Below are 24,518 nucleotides of genomic sequence, written 5' to 3'. Positions count from 1 at the left end.
GTCCACAGCTCAACTTTCAACACCTAAGCTTCACTGAATATGAAAGGCCCCTAATGAAGGGGAAAGTCTGACCCTTCAGTTCTTTGCAGAAGGTCATTCCAGTTGACTCTGGCATAACTCAAGCATGGCTACCATCAGCCTTCTGCATAAGGGTGTCTTATGGGGAAACTGTGGCTCTCCTGATTTTGTTGGACTCCAACTTCCATCAGCCCCAGTCAACATAGCCAAATGTTCAGGGCTGAAGGGAGCAAGGCCAGCCCACTCATGAGGTAAGGTGAGGTGACTGCCTCAGGCGGCAGCATCCACAAGTACAGCAAATCCTGATGTTGATTTTTCTTCCCCTCTTGTTCCTGATGTAAATATTCCCTCACCCCTTCTCCCGTGGTGGGGAGGGGGTGCCATTTTAGGGATTGCCTCAGGTGTCAAAATGTCTTGGGCCTGCCTTTGATGGAAGATGTAGCCCAACCAAATCTGGAGGGCCACAGGTTCCCCATCCTTGCTTTAGTTTGTGAATGTGTCCATTATTATGGATACTGTAGACATTAAAAAAATATGTACCCATAAATAATTGCACACAAAGGCATCTCAATTAACCATAGTCTTTGGATGCACATATTTTATTTTATACTTACCTACAGCACTAAAATACTGAACTGTCTGTCTCTGCTTTTACTGCACCAAATGAAGATTTGCTGATGTAGAGCTGATGCTGTAGGCTATGAAGAAGCTTTAGCTTTTGTTTTGCTTTTGTCGTTCCACTTTATAGCAGAAGTCCTAATGGATAGAAACAAAACAAAACGAAAAGCCCACAAATGTGACTCCTTTTCTTTTAGGTCATGGAGAAGTTCCTCACTTGAGGGTATCCATAGAACACAACCACCTATAATTAACCTGTACTGAAAGCTAAAGCTTGTGGCATGTAAGGAAAAGCTAATAAGCAAAGGCAGGCCTGTCTCTACTGCTTAGTTCATGGTAGTGCCCTGAATGAATACAGGAAGTTGACTACTTCCTTGCCCATAGTAGACCAACCTAGAACAATACCATTGATGATGGTTTTTACGATCAGCTTCAAAGCTGAGCTTCTCCACCCATTCCAAGTGGTTTCGAGAAGAGGACAATGGCAGACGAGGCCTACCATGCCCATGAACTGCTTGTGTGCTTCCCAGTAGCATCTGGTTGGCCACTGTAGAAAAAGGATGCTAGATAGGAATTTGGTCTAATCCAGCAGACCTTTTCCTGGGTTCTTCACATTTATTTTGCCCTAACATTGCAGAAAACAGCTGTAGAAAAGACCTGGGAGTGCTGCAGCATTTGGATTAGCAAAGGCATAAAAGTTGTTGCTCACAGAATTACACACTTTCCAGCCACCATAAAAAAAGACAGCTCTCAGGATTCTTTGGGGAAAGTCATGTGTTTTACACGTACGGTGTATATGCAGCCTCAGTCAGCACTGTGCAAGTGTTGAGCAGCTGCTGACTATTCACCCTTTCTGGCATCAGCAAACCACCCCCAACCCCCAGATCAGCTCACAGCAGTCAGTGGTTTCTTCTTTTAAAAAAATAACTGTGTCACTACTAGTCGGGATAAACAGAACAGTCTGTTTCTGGCCTTTCGGTTTCAGGTGGGTTCATTCGTAAGACCTACTTCATACCAATTTGGGACTCTTCTAAAAATGTACCAAAGCCATTTTTTAGATATGTATCAATGCCTTTTATCTCAATATATACCTTTCCATATGCATTTTATCCTAAAACACTTTTTAAAGATGAATTTGATACTTTTCGTTGTCTGGAAGAGCAATGTGACATTCGGAGGAGTGCAGAAATTGAAGAATAGTTGCATTCTTATCAGTGTATTAATCCAGATGAGGTAAATTAGGCCAATATGCCCCATGATTGTAAGATGAAGGGCGGGATAAAAGTGTACCAACTAAATAATTAAACGGGCATCAAAGGAAATCCTCCTCCTTCCCTATCTGCCTGCCCCCATTAGCTTGAGCACTCCCTCGGGTAATAAAAGTTACTGATAGTCTGACGAGGGATTGGCAGATTTTGCTGTGGGAAGATATGCTTTGCAGCATATCTAAGTCTCTCCTCTGAAAATCAGAATTTCAAACTAAGGCATTCCTGGCCCTTTTTTCTTGTATATAACTTTATATTCTGGGTTTATATTCTAGGCTTTATATTTTCTAGGTTTGTCCTGCCAATGTAGCAGTTCGAAAGCACGTCAAAGTACAAGTAGATAAATAGGTACCACTCTGGCGGGAAGGTAAACAGCGTTTCTGTGCACTGCTCTGGTTCGCCAGAAGCGGCTTAGTCATGCTGGCCACATGACCCGGAAGCTGTACGCTGGCTCCCTCGGCCAATAAAGCGAGATGAGCGCCGCAACTGGACCTAATGGTCAGGGGTCCCTTTACCTTTACCTATGGAATGACGTTCTTCAGGTATTCAGACACTGTGGTGCTTAGAACAAAACACCCCAAAGATAATCCCACCCTCTGCACACCCAGCTGATCTCTGTATTCTGCAGAAGATGGCATCATACAACTAGCATTTCATTGTGAGGTCCATTGTCAAGTGCCAGAATCAGGCCTTTATTGCGCCTACTCTTTGAAATTCACACCATCAGATAACCTCCATCCCTATTGTCTGTCTGGGAACTTGTTGAAAATCTTCCTCTTTAAACATGATTTTTTCAAATCATTCATTGTTCATTTAATTGATTTTCAAATTGTTGTTTAAATTGATTTTTTTCCTAAATTGCTTTTATATGTATAATTGTTTCATGAATGTTTTTATTGTATTGTAAATCGTATCAAGAAGCCTCTTGGGAAGTGATTCCTAAATGAAATAAATAACTATTAATAATAATAATAATAATAATAGGCACAGTTTTAAAGAAAAAGATGCAGGGACCTAAGGATGTTGAGACAACAGCTCTGCAGGATTACTCTGGTTTTCCCCACACTTGCATACTGATTATTCCTTTGACAAATATGTTTTGAGAACAGCAGTTAACACACTGTCATTTATCTTATCAAAATATCAGCAGGGACAGCTGAATCACCAGCACCGAGCTCTGTGACTTCATCTCACTTGGCTCTAACAACTCCGGGTAAGACATCCCCTTTGTAATCTAATTCATAATCAACTGTTGACAACTGGCCCATTAAACAATTATATGGCTGTATTATAGCAGCGGTTTTGCTTCTGTGCTGCGAAGTTGAGTAAAGCTTCAGTTTCCTCGCAATAGATGCAGGCAGAGGTTTTTTATGGTTGATTTTTCCCTGTAGCTTCTGGTTGTCGGGTAAACTCAATGAAAGGCTTGCAGGGGATGGGTCCAAGGAAAAGCATCTCCCAGCATGCTCCAGGGAACAAAAAGAATAACCTTTCAGGGGATGCTGTCCTTTCGGTCGGTTTTGGGGCATCCATGTGCCTTCCTTTGCAGAGGTGAGTACTCTGCTTGAAAAGCCATCCAGTCCCAAGCCTGGTTTAAATTGCCCACCAGCAGTTGTCATCAGGACAGGGGACTAAATAGGCACCCAGGTCACTACCCTCCCTGCTGTGATGAGATGTATTGCATTAAAAAAAAGACTATTTCTAACTTTGCACCCATAAAGCAAAGCAGCATGTGCACAATTTATGAAAAGCTGTGCTTTTTTATGGATAATGCATTTTCTGATTCCCACCCCACCCCCAATGCATAAGCATCCATACTAGTTGACAGACCTAAACTATATATAGGCCAATGCTCTACCTTGATATAAGGCAAGTTTCTTCTGCTCATATGTCATCTTGCAGCAGCCCTTGGGAAGGCTACAGATCCCAAGGGTTACTGCACCTTTTGTAGCATGTTGCTACAAAGCATGATGAGGCAGGGAAGAGATAGGGTTATCTCCCCATCTTTTCTCCCCTCTCCCAATGTGCCATGGCTACTCCTACCAGCCAGATAAGTAGAGGAAAATGTTCTACAGATGGGAGCTGGTGGGGAAGTTCTTTTAGGAAGGTGGTTGTGGCGTTTGCCCTCCTAGCTGTGTGACATCATACTGGGTTCATAAGGAAAGGGTTAACTAATTGTAAAATGACTAACCAATGGGAACCCAAGGGGCAGAGTTAACTGTGTATAAGGTTTAAGCACAGAGGGGTTTTTGGGAGGAGTTGGAGTTAGGGTGGTTGAGAAGACAGTCTGGAATTAGAAGAGACAGAGAAGATAAGTCTGTGGGTTGGGCTAGTCTGGTGTGAGAGAGTGAGAGAATTTGTTAAGAGGAGTCAGTCAAGCAGTTGAGATAATCAGTCAGAAGGTATTAGGAAGGTATAGGCCGGTAAAGAAACTAAGGTTAAGATACTGACAGGAATATTATCTGAGAAACCATAAACTTGTTAATGTTTGTACAATAAACTTGGTGGGGGTTTTTTGGTTCACTTTTAACAACTGTCTGGACTCAGTGTTCTACCAGAGAGTACAGTGGTGCCTCGCAAGACGAAAATAATCTGTTCTGCGAGTCTCTTCGTCTAGCAGTTTTTTCGTCTTGCGAAGCAACCCTATTAGCGGCTTAGCGGATTAGCGCTATTAGCGGTTTAGTGGCTATTAAAGGCTTAGCGGCTTAGCGGCTAAAAGGCTATTAGCGGCTTAGCGGCTTAGAAAAAGGGGGGGAAGCGGGGGGAAATCGCAAGACTCGCAAGACGTTTTCGTCTTGCGAAGCAAGCCCATAGGGAAAATCATCTTGCGAAGCAACTCAAAAACGGAAAACCCTTTCGTCTAGCGGGTTTTTCGTCTTGCGAGGCATTCGTCTTGCGGGGCACCACTGTAACTGGTTGGTGGCAGTGGGGAAGCGAGCACAGTGGTGGCACAGGGATCAATAGACCGTTAAACGTCTGGGGACCCTGTGTGATCGTCACAATGGTGGACTGGCAAAGAGGGGATTCACCTCTACCCTACCCCTCCAGATTCACTTTCATACTATCTCACCAGATCTCTCAGTGTCTTATAAAAAGTCTGGTATGGGCACTCAGAAAGAGAGAGGGAGAGAAACTTCCTTTGTTTGTGACTGCAAGCAGTGCTTCCTACCTAGACAAGAGTCTAAACCTTAGGGTGGTATTTGTGTTTAACATGAGATTTCCTTCCTTACAGATCAACATAACAAGACAACGATGACAACAAGGGCACCTCCCAACAAGAAGGCCACTCAGAGCATACAGGACACGCTTCAAAAAGTAACTGAAGTTCCAACTGAAAGTAAGTAAAGGCAAATACTTGTCTCCTATTTTACCTCCAGACTGCTAGCATTTTGTGGGAGGGATTCCAGCGAATATGGAAAATTTAGCAATTGACATGGGTTGAAGTGCTTTATCCCCCTGGTGCATCAAATTCACTTCAAAAAACCAGTTTTGCATGTTGGGAAAGTTGTGGGGTAAATGCATTAAAATGTGTGGAATTAATAAATGATTAACAGGAACACCATTCTCCCATTCACACTGTGATTCCACTCCCCTTCCCTTCTTGCTTTGTGGCAAACCATAATTTGATATTATATATACAAAGCAGCAAACTTTCAGCTTGCCCTACAAATCTGAGTTGATAATCAGGACTCATAAATGAATCACATACGGAGCAGCCAGTCTGTGCTTTAAGTTCTTGAGATCTTCTACTTTTGTCCTTTTTTCATTATTGAATTTCTATCCCACCCTTCCGCCCCCAGGAGCCCAGGGCAGAAAACAGAAACACAAAAACAAAGCAAAAACATTTTAACACTGTAAAAACAATTTAAAATCTGTTACAGTTTAAAACATCTAAAAATAGTTACAGTTAAAAATATTCTTCCATCCAACAGTCTTAGGGGTGCCACCAAATGCCGGGGTAAACAGGAATGTTTTCAAATGCCTCCTGAAAGCTCCAGGTGTTCAGGATAAAGGACCTTCCCCACAGTGGGTTCATTTGTAACCACTTTCGGCAGGTTTTATTTCTATAATTTGGAGAATTGGGAAGTTTAGAACAACATACGTATGTGTCATTTTTAAAAAATGAAAAAGTGTACATCTTGTTTGAGCTCCTCCACCTCCAAATTACAAAAACATACTTTGTGTATTTTAGCATCCCCTTTGAGCAATCAGTCAGGAGCGTACTTGAGCTTAGCTTCATTTGGTTGCCATCCAAAAAAGAAATGGGGGCGAAAGAAACAAACGGAAGAAGACTGCAGTTGTTTAGTCAAAGGGCCATTTGAGAACACTATGGAGGGAGGTTGGTTTGGGGTCTCTGTCTCCCATGCCATCTGCTGGTCTGTTAACCACCTACTAGAATGAGGCAAGGCAGCGATGCAAAAAAGAAGGGGGAAAACAGGAGGCTTTCTCTCTCCCTGCTTCATAGCTCATTGCCCAACAACAACTTATTCCAGACAATATTGCCCTCCTCATTTTTCAGTAATGAGTCTGGAAGTCTTCCCAGATTCTTTTTATAGGGCAGCTGCCCCTCTAAACTCACAGCCCCCAAAGGAGTGTGAGGTTGACATGGAAGAGGCATAGAACAAGTTCAATAAGTGTGCCAGTCATTGTCAATTTCTTGGGCTTTCTATAGCGATGACTGATGAGGTGCAAATTGCTCATTAAAGGCGAACTGAAAACCATGATACTGTTGACCAGATATGCCTAACAGCACAAGGATATAAACAGCAGCTTGAGATTACTTGTCCATCTAGATAAGCACTGTAGTGCTTATTCTGACTGATGGCAACAGTCTGGTGGCTACAGGAGATCCTTAAAGTCAGGTCTGGAGAACCTTTGGACTTCCAGGTTGCTCAACTACAAACCAACTTCAGCCCTAGCAAGCATGGCCAATGACGGGGGGTGATGGGAGTTGTGATTCAGCAACACAGGGAGGGCCAAATGTCCCCTTCACCTACTCTATGTGACCTCAGGAGATACCAACAATTTAACCTGTAGCTTTATAGCAAGGGTGGGGAGAGTTTTTGCAGCCCAAGGATTGGACTCCCCCTTGGTCAGCCCTTCAGGGGAACATGGCAGTGGCCAAGACAACAGTGAATGTGGCCAATGTGAGCATGTTAGCTTTTCCCAAGCCTTGTTGCTGAAGGATGCTGAAGGATGGTTACCCATTCCCTCCTCTGCTGCTTTCCTCTGAAGCTATGAGTATCCTGAAAATGGCTCCATCACACTGCAGTTAGGCTTGGAAAAAGCCTTCCATTGGTTCCAACAGAAGGCTTTCTTCAAGCCTTGTTGCATCAGGGAGGGCAGATGAGACTGTTGGCTGTGGGGGGAAGGGTGGCAGCAGGAGCTCTGTAAGGCCTGCAAGTTATATAATAATATAATAACAATTTATTATTTATACCCTACCCATCTGGCTGGGGAGACCCAGCCACCCTGGGAGGCTTCCAACAAAGTATTAAAATACAGTGGTTATGTATTTTAGTGATTCCACACCCTTGTTTTACAGGCCTTTGCAGACAAAGTTTATGTTCTGCTACCGCGCTATAGGGCATTCAATTCTCGGCCACATGGCAAACTTACCTTTCACAAATGGGGGGAAAGGAAACCCTAGGAATAAATATAAGGATCACGATTCACAACAGAATTTATAGTAAGGTTGCCATCCTTTGATATGCCTTATTTTGGTAAATACTGAAAGAAATATAGGAATTAAAGCATCTCAAAAACTTGGAGGTTAATATGTGGGCTTTTTATTTTTTTAAAAAAATCACCTAGGATTCAGATAATAAGGTAAAGGTTAGTGTGGACTGAGAAATGCTATTACTCAAGAAAGAAAGTAAAACAGATGCATATTTTTAAGACAATAACATCACCTAGAATGTAGGTTTCTTACGTGTGTATGAAAATTCAAGAAAACATAATAATGGATGCCAGATTATTTTTCAAATAAATAATATCACATAGTGGGGAGGCAGAAAACTGCTGACCAGCATAAGATTTTGGTTAATTCAATAAGGTTGAACCTGGATCAGCAAAAAATGTAATCTAGTTTTAATGAGACCAGCAATGTCAATGAAGAGGGCTATAACAAAATCCCTGAAAAGCATTAAATAAAACATATGCTATTGTGTGTGTGTGTGTGTGTGTGTGTGTGTGTGTGTGTGTGTAAGGGGGGAGAGATCTGTAAAGTTGAGGTACTTGGATTTAATTCAGTCTAAATCTCTTGGAAGCAAATTATATTTAGTTGGCTTAAATTCTAAGCACACAAAATGGAATCAGGGGAGTGAAATTGGGTTATATCCAAGTGGACTGGGCTAATATTTGAGTTATAGATCGTTCCTAGCTTGGGATGGAAAAGAAATTTGATTCAGTTCATATTTAGAGCCATATCTACCTGATTTGCTCTTTTTAAAACAACACATGAACTGAAGCACAGCCATCCTTCTCCAAATTTTTCAAGGAAGTTCATCGCTCAAGCAGTATATGTACACTTTAGGGTAAAATGTGCAGAGCCATATATTAGTGAAAATAACATGCAAAAATGGGGAAACAGATTTGCAAAAATGCGTACATTAAGCAAAACCAGGTTTTCCCAGTAGCGATGTATGGAAGTGAGAGCTGGACCGTAAAGAAGGCTGATCGCCGAAGAATGGATGCTTTTGAATTATGGTGCTGGAGGAGACTCTTGAGAGTCCCATGGACTGCAAGAAGATCAAACCTATCCATTCTGAAGGAAATCAGCCCTGAGTGCTCACTGGAAGGACAGATCATGAAGCTGAGGCTCCAGTACTTTGGCCACCTCATGAGAAGAGAAGACTCCCTGGTAAAGACCCTGATGTTGGGAAAGATGGAGGGCACAAGGAGAAGGGGACGACAGAGGACGAGATGGTTGGACAGTGTTCTCGAAGCTACCAGCATGAGTTTGACCAAACTGCGGGAGGCAGTGGAAGACAGGAATGCCTGGAGTGCTCTGGTTCATGGGGTCTCGAAGAGTCGGACACGACTAAACAACTAAACAACAACAACAAAGCAAAACCAGGGCTTTTTTTCAGCCAGAACTCACTGAACGCAGTTCCGGCACCTCTCAAGTGGGCGCCGTTGTCATTCTAAGAGAAGAAGGGAGGTGTTTATGGCAAGTTACAGCACTTCCTTTTCTCAAAAAAATAGCACTGAGCAAAACTGCGTACAAAAAGGCGTATTTTGGGAGAAATTTCTTACTAAAATGCTGGTGAATTTTCCAATGACAAAAAAAAAAAAAAAAAATCGCAAACCACTGTGGAAATGTGGAGAACTTACACTGGGAAAATGAGAAGGGAGAGAGGCGGAACCAAAGCAGCTTCTCTTGTCAGAATAGTATCATAATAATTGCTCTTAAGTCTACTGGTGACTTGGAACAGGACAGCAGTGGGATGTGGAGAGATAAGAAAGTTGCAGTTGTGTTCAACTGCTAGCTGAATTATTATTTTTAAAGCAGAAACCAAGCAAGTGAATGTTTTACTTTAATCACTGTTTTTCTTTCTCGTAGGCAACACTGTAAATGCACACGCCGAAAAACAGGATCACCCCTCTTATACCAGTAAGTACACTGAGTGTGGTGGTTTTATGGCAGCTGCCGAAATAAATTTGTCAGCAACTTAACTTCAGTCCTTGGTGGACAGTGAACCTAATTACAGAAAGCTGTCTACCTGCCTGCATAAGAGCTATCTGCAAGAGAGACAGGCTCTAATGAGAGCAGAACTGACATCGCCTTTCACCCTCTGAGCCCTGAAATTATTCTTGAGGATGGAGGTCAAAGCCTCAATATCATGCAAGTGATAACCCTGGATCAGATCATTCTTACAGAGAGCATGAACAGGGGGGATATGTCTGTCCAATAACATCACAAATACAACAGAAATCATAGAGAATAATTAACAAATCATCAGTAAAACAACGTGTGGCATTTGCCTCCTATCAAAGGCAGCAGTTCAGTCCTGGGCAAAGAAACCCACATACACACACACACAAACATAACGTAACAACATAACATAGCATAACAACATAACATAACATAACATGCACACACAATGCAATGCGCACACACAAATTGGAATTTTACTGCAGTTGCTGCTGACACTTTTTTGAAATCTCACCCTTAATTCCCCTAGGGAAAGTGTTGTACACCTTTAGGCCTGTCAAGGAAGGGTATATATGGACTCAGGCCTCGCAGCAAGGATATTGCTGTTTACTGCAGAGGCCTTTGGAACCGGGGAGGAAGTCAGGTTATGGTCTTTCATAATGGCTGTAAGGCTGCCACCCAGTGGTTGCACTGGAAAATAGGGAAGCTGGGAAATTAGGTAAGAATTTCCACTGCGGGCACTGTGTAGAAAGGGGTCAGGGCGGAACATGTTTTGCGTGTTTTTTCTTTTAAAAAAGAATCTAAGATGTTGGCATGTATGAATTAAAACAGTTTTTCTCCATTGCATGCAGCCATTATTTTGCCGGTCATCATTGCCTTGATAGTCATATCCCTTTCCGTATTCCTTCTGGTGACTTTGTACAGAATGTGCTTGAAGACAACTCCAGGTATCCATTCAACTTTTAACCAAAAAAAAAAAATATTATTTTTAAAAATATATATATAAAAGGGGTTTGAATTATATTTCCCGTTGTAATTTCAGCTGCAGCATATTTGTTAGGATATTTTTGAACTGATTGGGATTTTTTTGCGATTTGTAATTGTGATGTTCAGCATGTCACACTGAGTTCTTGCTTATCCAGCATCGTCAACCAGCCTCCTTGCCACAAGAGGGAGCTGTCAGCAGGATTTTGGACACCCCACGGCTTGCAGAAGAACAGGAAACGAGTCCAATGAAGACTGAGCATGCTCAGTCTTTGCAGAGTAATGACTGATTGCAGAGGGTAGCTGTACTGCAGAGGGTAGCTAGAATCCCAAACATCAGCTCTATTCACAGCAATATTAAGTTGCAGATCAACATACCCATGACTAAAGAAATAACACTTCGGTCTCCCTTCCCTGGGGGGTTGTCTATATGAGTTTGTCTTTTATTCCGTATCTATGTTATGGGTCGTTGGACCGTAATAAAGATTATATATACACACACACTGTATTTTTTGCTCTATAAGACTCACTTTTTCCCTCCTAAAAAGTAAGGGGAAATGTGTTTGCGTTCTTTGGAGCGAATGCAGGCTGCGCAGCTATCCCAGAAGCCAGAGCAGCAAGAGGGATTGCTGCTTTCACTGCGCAGAGATCCCTCTTGCTGTTCTGGCTTCTGAGATTCAGAATATTTTTTTTTCTTGTTTTCCTCCTCCAAAAACTAGGTGCGTCTTGTGGTCTGGTGCATCTTATAGAGCGAAAAATACGGTGTATATATATTCAGTTGCAAGGGGGAATAGGGGGGATTCAATTCAGTTCACATTTAAAGGCGTATCTGCCTAATTCACACTTTCTGAAACAACATGCAAACCAAAACACAGCCAGCCTTCAAAATTTACACTTCTCAGAATTTTGCAATGCAGTTCTCCTGCCAAGTAATGTGTACAACAATACATATGTTAGGGTAAAGTGTGTGACAACATGCATAGATTGGGGAAGATAACATACAAAAATGCACTGTAAGTATTAGGGGAAATATACTTTGCAATTAATATGTATATTAGGCAAAAGTACATACCAGAAAATAAGGGTGTAACTACTTTTATTCTGAATTTTGATTTGTTTTAACCCACTCTGGGGCTTGCTGCTGAGGGCAGGTAATAAATTGAAGGAGGAGGAGGAGGAGGAGGAGGAGGAGGAGGAGGAGGAGGAGGAGGAGGAGGAGAAGAAGAAGAAGAAGAAGAAGAAGAAGAAGAAGAAGAAGAAGAAGAAGAAGAAGAAGAAGAAGAAGAAATTTTCACAAAAATGTTTATCTATTTTCATGAGGGCTTTTACAAATCACAATTGTAAACTAATATGGGAAGGTAGAGAACTAAAGATTTGAAACCTGAGGGATTGTGAGAAACTGTAATTCACATATTTACCCATCCGTACTCAGAAAAGAGGTGGCAGTTAGGCTCCCATTCTTATTGCTCCAGAAATGGCTTACAAATGTATAACCCTAGCAAGTAAATCATTCCTTATTGCCAAATTCAGTGAATGCTCACATTGCATGATTATTCTGATATGCAAGAAAGAGAAAATCCTGGCATGTGAAAGAGTTACATGTGATGGAGAAGACTAGGTAGGAATCTTACTCCCTGACAATTAGCGTTGGGATATCCATATCATGTGAATTTCCTTCTCCTTTCAGAGAGACAAGAAAACGGAACTGAACAGTAAGTTGTTTTCCTTTTTCCTTTCCTCCCATCCTATGTTAATATAAAGGTGCCTTATGGAAGCAGTCCCTTGAAGGCAGCGAGAGCCAGGATGGTATCCTCCAGATGCTGTGGGGCTCCCCACACCCATCAGCCCACCAGCATGATGAGAGTCGTAGCCTCGCGTTGGCTACCTCTGCTATAATGGTCCAGGTTTTGAAAATAACTAGGCCATTCGGCCACTAGTTCAGCTATCTTGCAATTCCTGTCCCTGCAACCCAGTCGTGCATGTTCTTCAAATTCAGAAGAACCCCACTGTGGCACTGGCTTTCTGACAGTTTCTTTTGAGATACACATCCGGACTTATCAAGAAGGTCTTGACATCTCTACGGTACATGGTCAAGGTCATTCCCATAAATGAGAGAGAGATGAGAGATTAACAGAAGTCCGTTCACAAAAATACACTCTGACATGGTCCTTCTTGATCTGTGTGCATTGCCTCTTCGTATTTGTCACTGTGTGAGAACAAAACACACCTGATGTCTGCACAGATTCATGCAGCTTTATCAGCCTGCCTCCTCTATTCAGTAGCTATCAGCCTCTGTAATAACCAGTGTGGGCTTGTTTGGGAGATAAAACTTCAGAATGAGGGCAGCTGGGAAGATTGATTTCTATCACTCCCCTAACAACACAGAGCCAGGCAACATCTTTCTTCCATAACTGCTTCATGGAATCATGGAGTTGGGATGGTCAACTGCAAATGCAGAAAATTGGCTGCTACAGAATCCCTCAATAGTCTTTTAAAAGGTTATTAAGCCTCTGCTTGAAAACTTCTACCACTTTCAGTGCTATTCAGTCCCACTGCTGAACACACTATATACCCTGTGGTAGCCGGTCCCAATTGGGATTGGTGGGGCAGAAGACAAGGAGGCCGACAGTAGGTGGCGCCAGAGCCAACAACAGATTTTTTGTTGTTTAATCATTTAGTCGTGTCCGACTCTTCATGACCCCATGGACCAGAGCACGCCAGGCACTCCTGTCTTCCACTGCCTCTCACAGTTTGGCCAAACTCATGTTGGTAGCTTCGAGAACACTATCCAGCCATCTCGTCCTCTGTCATCCCCTTCTCCTTGTGCCCTCCATCTTTCCCAACATCAGGGTCTTTTCCAGGGAGTCTTCTCTTCTCATGAGGTGGCCAAAGTATTGGAGCCTCAGCTTCACGATCTGTCCTTCCAGTGAACACTCAGGGCTGATTTCCTTCAGAATGGATAGGTTTGATCTTCTTGCAGTCCATGGGACTCTCAAGAGTCTCTTCTAGCACCATAATTCAAAACCATCAATTCTTCGGCGATCAGTCTTCTTTATGGTCCAGCTCTCACTTCCAACAACAGATAGTGCCAGCTTGTTCTCACTTTGACCCCTGTTGATCAGTGTGAATCTTCCTCCCTGTTGAGTTCTAGAAGGCTAAGGAGAAGGAAGTTGACAGCCAGGACCTCTCCACCACCTCACCCTTCCCACCCTCCCTTTCTCTCTCCCAGTAAGCAGCAGTAACTCTGCTGCCAGAAGGTCATGTGAGCACCACCCTCACAGTCTGCCACAGCAGCCTCAGGACCACTCCTTGGAATGGGAGTAAGTAAGAGGGCAGGCAGAAGGGCATATTGAAGTTATTGGGACAGTGTCTCATTTGCCCTAACAGACATGCCTCTGCTGTTTATTCTGCCAGGAAGTCCTTCCTCACATTAATACAAATCGTGTCCTCCCTAAAAGAGGGCACGTGTTGCAGTGAGACCTGGAGACTTACCACCTGTGTTGTGGGTGGGTAAGATTGGTCAGCCACAACACCCAATTGGTAGATCCCTCGATGTTGGGTTCAATCTGGCCAATGGGGTGCAGTCTAAACGGATCAAGGGACCTATATATACCCATGCACATGACCCAGAGCTTCCTCTTTTGGCTCGTGCATTCAGAATACCAGCCCACCTCATCCTACTTTTAGGACATTTTGCGACTGACCTTGCTATGCCGTTGTGTGTCGTCTGTCGTTGGGACAGGGGCACGGTAGAAATTTTCCCCATTTGGCTGATTGGCAGTTGCCATTTGGGTTTCACCTGCCACATAGCAAATCGTCACAACTTGTAAGGTTGTGGATAGGCACTGGCTCAGGTGATAGGGATGGGATAACAGTCTTGCCATTCTTTTGTGAAGGGTATTTCATTAAAGGAATCCAGGGACTCAACTGGTTTGGTCAATCCGCAAGAGGGGGCTGTGCCCGTGCCTGAGTCCAGGGGGGCATCTGGGTGGTGAACATAGTCTGTTCCTGGCTTTTCGCCTACCCAGGTGTTCACCCTTGGTTGACCTATGCTGGTGCCCTGGGTCAGCGCTGCCTGCAAGAGTGCAGGGAGCTAGTCAAGCTATGCAACCACTCACCTTCTGTAATCAATAAAGCTGTGGCCTAAGTTCTGCCAAAAACCAAAACTATGGGGAGGTCTCTGGGTCTGAACACGCAAAATCCCCTTTCTTATAATTTGAATGACTTTCGTGTTGTAAATGTATTTAGCAGAAAGAGTCCCAGGTAGCTTACTATCGCCAATACACACCTAAATTCTGTAGCAGCAGTGACTGTTCCCAGTTCTCAAATGGCCCATACCTTGTCCATCCATATTGTTTTTTTAGAAATCAATTATGTGCAGGAAGAAGTTGCCTTTTTCTTTATTAAGTCCTTTATTTGCTGATTCAGGTGGACTTCCTGGAGAGGTTTGGCACATTCCTCTGCTGCTGACCCAAATACCAAGCTATACTCTCTAACTACAATAAAATTCTTGACAACTTTTTTCAGCTCACTGTTACCGCTGGAAGATCTTTTTCAAACTTTTTCAAACAGCATTTGCCAAATAGTATTATGAATTTAGTCCGTTTGGCTATTCTTTCAGACAGAGTTGGTTTTTCCGAAATTCTACTGTCCCTATCTGGTTCAGAGAATGCAATTGCTGCTTACAGTAACTTAGAGAGTATTCACCTTGAAAACGCATTGATACAGAACCTGTTTCCTTCACAAGGGGCACTTCCGGATTCTTGCTATTTGGGGGCAGTATTCAACAGTAGATTGGCAGATTAAGGTTGCACAATTAAAGTTGATTTCATGCTCTTGAGCAACAAATCTATCCCTCCCTCCCTCCCCCCCAAGAAAATTCTTTTTTTTTTCTGATAAGGAAAAATACACTGAAAAGTGTGAGATAACTATTGTTCGATGCAACATCCAGCTCTGTCCCAGAAAGTGCAGGTGTCCTCAGTGGCCAGGAGTTTCTTTTACCAACTTCAGTTGGTAAGACAGTCCTGGCCATTCCTGTATTGGAATAACTTGACCACAGTCATCCATTTACTTATTTATTTAAATACAGTATTTATGTACTGCTTGGATCGGCTAAATTGAATCCTCTTCTAGAAATGTACTTTCCCTCCCTCATGATTTAAATGTCTCCAAACACCTTCAACATCTCCCAACAGAGCCCCATCGGATAAAGAGAATGTGAAGCTTATTTCTGTGAAGACAACTTCTCCAGAAAATGGTAAGTCCTGATTGCTCATCACTACCTATACAGTGGTACCTTGGGTTACAGATGCTTCAGGTTACAGACACTTCAGGTTACAGACTCCGCTAACCCAGAAATAGTACCTCGGGTTAAGAACTTTGCTTCAGGATGAGAACAGAAATCGTGCGGCGGCGGCAGGAGGCCCCATTAGCTAAAGTGGTACCTCAGGTTAAGAACAGTTTCAGGTTAAGAACGGACCTCCAGAACGAATTAAGTTCTTAACCTGAGGTACCACTGTACTGGGAACTAGCAAGAAGTAAAGGGTGGGTTTCTTTAAAAATGGTGAAGTTTAAAGGAAACATCTTTTTTTCTATTACCATTTCTATTAGACGTCATAGTTGGCCTGGGCATGAAAAGAGTGTACCCCTGTGGCACTCGGGGCAGAGACCCATGCATTTGCATTAAATTTGCATTAAATTTGCATATTCTAAATTATGTGTATAAGTGCCTCTGCTGGGTGAATAGAGTCTCACCCAGGAAGTTTCTCAAAAGCTACAGAATGGGGCAAGAGGTTTGGAGCCCAACTCAAAAAACCTGAAGCTCAGCCCCTCTAACAATGCCCACAGCACATCCTCAACATGCCCAGCACACCTCTGAGGCTCCCCAGAGCAGTCATACTTTTCTCTATTTACTTACCGTTACAATCCCTCCCCTCTACGGCTGGCCCTACCATGAGGCAGAGTGAGTCTGCTGCCTCAGGTGGGTGGATGCTGTGGGAGGCGGCTCCATCTTGCCCTTCTCCTGAAGCGACAAAATATCTTGGGTCAGCCCTGCTCCTTCCTCCATTACAGAACTCAAGTAGGTATATAACAGGAGCGAGCCAGCAGTAAATCATGCCATGCAAGTTGGAATTCACTCTTTATAAGCAAAAACATGACCTGCAGAGGAGTGTTAGGCCTCGTGAGCGCAGCAACTCATATTCAGTAGGTCTTGCCCCCATGAAGCAGTTGCTAAGACTGAAGGTCCCTGTCTCCCCACAGCTTCCTCGCTAGGATTTTTTTCCAAGCAATCAGAAACTGTGTCTGTGCATCGCCCATCTGTCCTCCACCCTTTTCATGGCACTCCTGGTTCTGACAAGGGGGAAGGGGAGACACCTGTGACTCTTCACCAGCCTGATTCATCTCTGCCTTCTGGCCTCTCTCCTCCCATCCTCCTGCTTCAGCTTCTGCCTCTGATTCAGGATCTCTTTCTGTCACAGACTTTCCCAGCTCACTGAGCCCTGTTGCCTCCTCAGCTTCCAACACCTGCTCCGAGTCTTCTCGCCTCTTTGTTGTCCCACCAGCACTCCTCAGGCTCTGAGCCTTCTTCCCTTGGGGGTTCCCCAGCTGGTTCCTCCTACCCTTCCTCTGTGTCCAACCAGTACAAGGCAGTATACCTGTGGTTCTCAGGGACTCACTCATCCCTGCACTGACCAGACCCACACCTACGTTCCAGCAAGATGGTTCCTTCAGACCAGACCCTAAGATTGATTATCCCACTGAAAAATCCCTAATAAAGCCTTCCCAAAATTTGAGGACTCAGTAGAACGCAGTTCAAAAAACACTACTATAGAGTTATCAAAGTATTCCTCTTAGCCTTGGTGATGTCTAACTTGCAGCAACAGGAGAATCACACTGACAGATTCTTTATTTTTTTAGGAAATTGGGAATGAGCTTCTAATGCCCCTGGGAGCTTCTGAATCTTCCACCTTGGCTCTGAGTCCTCTTTTTGCAGAGCAAAAGCTTGATAAACTCGTTACTGAACAATGTTGTGTGCATACTATATTTGGAAGAGAACTGAGTCATAACCACTCGAGAAACATTATTTTTCCCCGCTTCCCTCTCACACTCCAGCTAATTTGATTCATATTTAATACACTTTGCAGCTGAATTTTCAGAAGTTTAATACCTTTTCAGCTCACACACATTTCCATAAGTATAAAATCCACTTTTGCCTTTCAGGTCCTGTGGAATGTTCAGGGGGGTTTTTCCCTGGAAAAGGGCTTGAAAGTAAAGGTTCTTCTCCCTCTAAATCCTCCTTGGATGTTCCTTTTTCATATGTGTAATCACATTCACCTTTATCAGTGTCTTCTGAAGGAGCGAGGCTAATTTTTTGAGATCTGTACACAACCCAGTTCAAAGCAGTTCCATAACAGCAGGAAAAGCACAGAAAGATGGGCAACTGCCCCAAAGGTACAGCTTAGTTCTGTGTTGAAGTGTAGATTTAACACATAACCATGGTTTAAGAAAAGTTAACCACGGTTATGGGTTATCTCTGCTCTGGTTCGCACAGTTGCTGCTTGACACGGGATACAAATGAAATTTGATTCAGTTCTCATGCAAAGGTGATCTTTACATCCACCTTTTCCAAAGCAAAGCATGAACCAAAACACAGCCATGCTTTGAAATTCGCACTTCTCTGAATTTGGCAGTGCTATTCTCCCACCAAGTTATATACTAGGGTAAATAAGCACAACAACATGCATGTATTTGTGAAAATAGAACACACAAATGTTAGGAGAAATTGCTTTTGCAAATATATATTAGGCAAAATTGCATATTAGGAGAAATTAGCGTAAAAATGATGGTGAATTTTCGTGATGACTTAAAAAAAATCACTAACTGACGTAGAAATGTGGAGAACTGAACTTCAGATTAGAAGTATTAGAAATGAAGAGAAAAATTACAGATTCACCCATCCCTGTTTTTGGCATAAGATAACATAGGCTATTGACCCCGTCAGTCATCTTTGAGTGGTGGCACATCTAGTACCTGTTCTATATTCAAGATAGTGAATTAACTGTGCACTGTCCCCTGAACCAAAGCACAACCCATCCTCTCTCTTTTTTCCTTGATCTGGGGGATGGGGAGAACTCTTGCAGTTCTGAATTAAGAGCCCTGCCAGAAAGCTCCATAAAACCTTGTTAATATACCAGTGATGTTACCAATATCTGTTCGGGGCCTGAACTCCTTAACTGTGATTCAAGAGACAGTGCAATGCCTTTGTAAGCATAATAAGCACTGGATCAGACCAAAGGCCTATCTAGGCCAGCATTCTGTTTTCACTATGGCCAACCAGATGGGTCTACAAGCAGGATGTTAGCACAATAACACTTTCCTGCTCATGATCTGTAGCCTCTGGCATTCTGCATGCTGATGGTGCTAAGCAGATTTGGTTTTCACCTAATACAGTTTAGTAAGATTTCGTATTATGCTTTACATCTCCGATATATATCTACTCCCCATTAACATTTATTTTCCTTCTGGGCCAGGAATGTCCAGTTTCTTGACTCTTTCCTCATATGACTTGCCTTTAGGCATGTCATTACCTTTGGAGCCCTTCAAACCAATGTGAGTACTCCCATTGGTTACAAGATTTCAGGCAAGGTCCATGCATTTGACTGTGTGCTTCGAAATTTGGTCTAAATTGATGCCATGAAGGTTGAGCTTAAGTTACTTCCAGAAGACACTTACTGTGGTGGTAGAATGTGTGTGTGTGTGTGTGTGTGTGTGTGTGTGTGTGTGTGTAGAGCTACATCAGGGGAAGCCAATGTGGTGAGACCTCCAGATGCACTGGACTACAACTCCCATCAGCCCCAGCTAGCATCACAAACTATAAATGATGATAGGAGTTGTAGTCCAAAACATATCTCTGAGCTACCTATACTTGGGAAAAGATTAACCTTCGCCCCTCCCTTTTATTAGAACTACAAATGAGTAGCTGAACTCATTTCTAATTATGTATCTATATGCAATGCAGACATACTAGATTAATATGTGGGCCACATTTCTCTGGATAGCTCTCATTTCTGTGGCTCTCCTCCACTGACTGCAATGGCCCATGGCTAATATAGCAAACTCTGGTGTGATTACGCCTTTGTGCCCAATTAATTGACATGCACTTCCTATTTCTTAGGCGATCAGGGTTCTCAAGGGAAGAATAGAACTCGGCAGCAGAATGATTCGTCTTCTTCACACCTTGGCAACAAACGGGTATGTTCAGGACCTTCCATTTGCTAAACATATTGCTTGATATTTCTTTCTTTTCTTTTTTTTTTAGTGCTAATCAAATGTTTTTCATTGGGAAAGGCAGAGATCCCTTTTCTTAGATAAACCTTCAAAGGGTTTGGAGCAAATTCTGCTATGGGTTCCTGAACTACAATGGCAAAGTGGATATGGTGCCGTTTGGAGCTTTGGCGCATTGGGGTTTACAAGCCCTGGAGAGAGAAAATGGAAGGTTGTTTATGGAAGTTTTAGGTAGAAGCTGGGCAGAATTGAACTTGGGCCTCATAAGACACTGCATAAAGGTAACATGGCACCTCCCAGCTGTATCATGAAGCAGAATACTTAGCTGAGACCATCAAACAATGGGTTTCTTCACTCCCACTGGCAATGGCATGGGTGTGAATCACAGGTGGAGGAATTCAAAGTGTGATGACCCACCCAACTTATGTAATGAATTTTTTGCAGTACAACCAGGAGGTAGAAAACTTGCCACCAGAATGCAGTTTATCATGGTGTAGGTCAGGGATCTCCAACCAATCAACCACGATCGACAGGTCGATCCCCGGATGATCACGGTCGATCACGGGATCTCTATCAATTGGTGGAAGAGAAAAACAATGGATTGAAAGCCCCGCCCCCTGCACTTTGTTCCTCCATTGCATCAAATGGGCAGTCTTCAATCATCTGTTCAATCATCCAGTATTTTTATACTGGGCGTAGATCGCAGTCTCTTGGGAGTTGGATGTGCCTAGTGTAGGTAATGTCTCAACTGGTTCTTAGGTTGTGGTTAGGAAGGACTTGGCTTCTACATTCACTTGTCCTAGAGATGTTAAGATAAGATAGAGTGGTGGGAATTTACATCTCTCCAAAGCACTGCCCATATCTGCAAATGAACCAACTCCATCTAAGAATTTGAGCTTTATAACTGCAGCTTGATACAACAGGGCTCATTTTGTTTTAGCACCCTAATAGCAGCCTAGCTGACCTTCCTTTTATGGACCCAGAATAATTTTTCTGGAATAAATAACCCTGTGTAACATTGCCATGTTTCAGGTGTGAAGGCATCCTGTTTCATGAATTCCTCCTGGAAGGAGTCACTCACCAAAGCGGACCTTCCAATGGAGCAAGGTGGATTCATGGCGTCTCCACATCTACAGACAGAATGTGCACACTTACTTCATAATAGTTTTATCTACAAATTGCCACTTCCCCCTCTTATATGCCTGCTGTTTTTATATTTTTTTATAGTGGCTCTGTTAACTGGTGTATAGTAAATATTTATTGATTTCCCCGTATGTAAAAGCACTGAAATGTTCACATTTTATAATACTAATGTCAAATCAATATTTAACTTTTGGTGAGAAATTCTGTATATATAAAAAATGTTCTGCCTGTAAAGGTGGGGAAAGTTAATACATTTTCTTGTACTTCCAGTTTTTCAAAAATAGACATACCACATGGACCACATGGAGGGCTTTGTGTAGGCAGAACTGCACACTGGTGTCCTAACTTTCCATCCATAAAAGGAAGGAGTTTGTGAAATGGAGCTTTCCAACCACTCCATTCCCTTTGCAGTTCCCCGTGCCCCCAGAAAACTCTGCTCCTAGTGGTTGGGGGAGAGCCAGTGTGCTGTAGTGGTTAAGAGCGGTAGACTCGTAATCTGGTGAACCGGGTTCGCGTCTCCGCTCCTCCACATGCAGCTGCTGGGTGACCTTGGGCTAGTCACACTTCTTTGAAGTCTCTTAGCCTCACTCACCTTACAGAGTGTTTGTTGTGGGGGAGGAAGGGAAAGGAGAATGTTAGCCGCTTTGAGACTCCTTCAGGTAGTGATAAAGCGGGATATCAAATCCAAATTCTTCTTCTTCTTCTTCTTCTTCTTCTTCTTCTTCTTCTTCTTCAGAAAGCTGTGTGATCTGGGGCAGAGTACCACATATGGAGTGTGTGTTTGCAGGGGAGAATTACCCCCTGCTTTACTTGAACTGTTCTTCAAGCACATATCTAATTCCTCAGATAATGACCTCTTCACATATCACATACGGTAAACCAGAGTTTAAAAATAAGCCATGGTTTATTCTGCCTTATCATGTCACCCATACCTGTACTGATGGTTAGTTTCCCCTCAAACAAACCATGAGTGGTAACCAAGGTTCATTCATGGCTTACCACTCATAGCTTGTTTGGAGGAAACAAAGTACGTATGAGCTCAGGTTTTGATAACACGACAAGCCAGACTCTGGCTTGGTTTATCTGTGGCATTGCAGCAGCAGGAGTGGGGAAGAACTTCCACAGGGAAAGCGCATGCTGCATCATCACATGAAACCATTGTTTACAGTATTTTAAACTATGGCACAATGCAGGATTGGAGATCCTGCGGCCATCAGTATGTTGCTGGACCACAACTCCCATCATCCTTCATTGTTGGCCATGGTGGCTGCAGTGGCTGAGGTTGATGGCAGTTGGAGCCTAACAACAACTTGAGGGTTACAGTCCAAGTTTTACATGATTTGTCAGCTGTGCCAATATCACAAACGGTTTCAGTTCCTTCGATAAAGCTTTCCAAAGCTCGAGCTCATTAAAACTTATCTGCTCCCAGTGGCTGATGTGAGATTGACATTCCTTGCTATGGAAAGCCACAGGCCAGTCTTTGGATCTCAGCAATGCTGTGCTTCATTTTCCAAGGGCAAAGGTGGAAAAATGACCTTTTGAACTAATAGACCAAGGCACGCTGGATTCTAAAGCTGTCACCTGCTGTGTCTGCTCCACCCAGAGGAGGTACACAGTTCCTGGTGTTACCACATTTGTTATTCTTTAAAATTATAAAGTTTCTGTAAGCTTGGGGGTAATACATTAGTTTTATTTACTTATATATGGCAGGAACAAAAAAAAAGATGTACAGAGATCCATGTGAGCAAGTGAATGAAATAAATCAAATGTTCAAATTGTGCATCAAAGCCATGAGATGGGATATAAATGCATTAAAAATAGAGTATTGGAGAAATTGAGGAGGTGCTGAGTATGCTCCTAAGCTCGGGTTCCACTTGGGGCTTTCTTAAATTAAGAGCATTATTTAGCTGTTTATACCACATTTCCTCCATATGAATTAGACCAGAGTAGTTCACACCCATCTACTTCAGAAAGTGAGGAGGAATTAAAGAACCTTTTAATGAGGGTGAAAGAGGAAAGCGCAAAATATGGTCTGAAGCTTAACATCAAAAAAACGAAGATCATGGCCACTGGTCCCATCACCTCCTGGCAAATAGAAGGGAAAGAAATGGAGGCAGTGAGAGATTTTACTTTCTTGGGCTCCATGATCACTGCAGATGGTGACAGCAGTCACGAAATTAAAAGACGCCTGCTTCTTAAGAGAAAAGCAGTGGCAAACCTAGACAGCATCTTAAAAAGCAGAGACATCACCTTGCCAACAAAGGTCCGTATAGTTAAAGCTATGGTTTTCCCAGTAGTGATGTATGGAAGTGAGAGCTGGACCATAAAGAAGGCTGATCACTGTAGAATTGATGCTTTTGAGTTATGGTGCTGGAGGAGACTCTTGAGAGTCCCATGGACTGCAAGAAGATCAAAGGTATCCATTCTGAAGGAAATCAGCCCTGAGTGCTCACTGGAAAGACAGATCGTGAAGCTGAGGCTCCAGTACTTTGGCCACCTCATGAGAAGAGAAGACTCCCTGGAAAAGACCCTGATGTTGGGAAAGATGGAGGGCACAAGGAGAAGGGGACGACAGAGGACGAGATGGTTGGACAGTGTTCTCCAAGCTACAAACATGAGTCTGACCAAACTGCGGGAGGCAGTGGAAGACAGGAGTGCCTGGCGTGCTCTGGTCCATGGGGTCACGAAGAGTCGGACACGACTAAACGACTAAACAACAACAGTTCACACCCAGGGACGCAGGTGGCGCTGTGGGTTAAACCACAGAGCCTAGGACTTGCCGATCAGAAGGCTGGCAGTTCGAATCCCCATGACGAGGTGAGCTCCCGTTGCTCGGTCCCTGCTCCTGCCAACCTAGCAGTTCGAAAGCACGTCAAAGTGCAAGTAGAGAAATAGGCACCGCTCCGGCGGGAAGGTAAACAGCGTTTTCGTCTCCTGCTCTGGTTCGCCAGAAGCGGCTTAGTCATGCTGGCCACATGACCCGGAAGCTGTATGCCGGCTCCCTCGGCCAATAAAGCGAGATGAGCACCACAACCCCAGAGTCGGCCATGACTGGACCTAACAGTCAGGGGTCCCTTTACCTTTTAGTTCACACCCACACATATTTGAATTTGTTCATGAGGAGCAAATTTGGTTGCTGATTTTGTTGATTCTGTTATGGACCGGGCATATGTAGTAGTGGGCATGGAAAGGGGAGCAGAAGGACAAGAGGTGACTAGCATTAGATGAAGGTTGAATTCTTCATGTGTCCATCTACTTAAATAAAAGATGGGGCACTTTGGACGACTGGTGTGTGTGGAAAGTTTCTTCTGCATCTCCCCCCTTATCAATTCATTAGGGGGGCGTATTACATTTGAACATTAGCAGGGGGGAGAGAAAATCCTGAAGCAAATCTCATGGGCAAGGTACATAGGTTTTGTTGTGCTTATTTTACATGTGAGGTGGCTGAGGAGATTTTCGTCAGTGCCCTGAGAAACAGGAGGGGAAACAAAGGCTTATTTGCAGAGGATTTGGGGGGGGGGTGTTTATATTGTTGAGAACTGCCCTGAGAC

At 43.4% G+C, this 24,518-nt stretch overlaps 1 protein-coding gene across 3 annotated transcripts in view; it reads left to right on the top strand.

Annotated features, from left to right (window-relative positions):
* EMCN (endomucin) overlaps positions 1-22,802 on the top strand; it is a 41,942-nt gene extending 19,140 nt beyond the window's left edge. For 2 of the 3 annotated variants that reach the window (XM_028744187.2, XM_028744186.2), the window contains exons 6-14: positions 3,049-3,114; positions 5,131-5,235; positions 9,463-9,513; positions 10,407-10,502; positions 12,227-12,251; positions 15,735-15,796; positions 19,071-19,149; positions 19,715-19,791; positions 20,857-22,802. In XM_028744187.2, the coding sequence (XP_028600020.2) occupies positions 3,049-3,114; positions 5,131-5,235; positions 9,463-9,513; positions 10,407-10,502; positions 12,227-12,251; positions 15,735-15,796; positions 19,071-19,149; positions 19,715-19,742 (512 nt within the window). In that variant the 3' untranslated portion in view covers positions 19,743-19,791; positions 20,857-22,802. The remainder of the gene's footprint in view (positions 1-3,048; positions 3,115-5,130; positions 5,236-9,462; positions 9,514-10,406; positions 10,503-12,226; positions 12,252-15,734; positions 15,797-19,070; positions 19,150-19,714; positions 19,792-20,856) is intronic. The other variant, XM_028744188.2, reaches the window with a different exon arrangement.
* Positions 22,803-24,518: the final 1,716 nt, after the last annotated feature.

Source organism: Podarcis muralis, chromosome 9 (assembly GCF_964188315.1).
Source record: "Podarcis muralis chromosome 9, rPodMur119.hap1.1, whole genome shotgun sequence".
In the NCBI taxonomy this organism is placed as follows: Eukaryota; Metazoa; Chordata; class Lepidosauria; order Squamata; family Lacertidae; genus Podarcis; species Podarcis muralis.
This window is presented reverse-complemented; position numbering and strand designations above follow the sequence as displayed.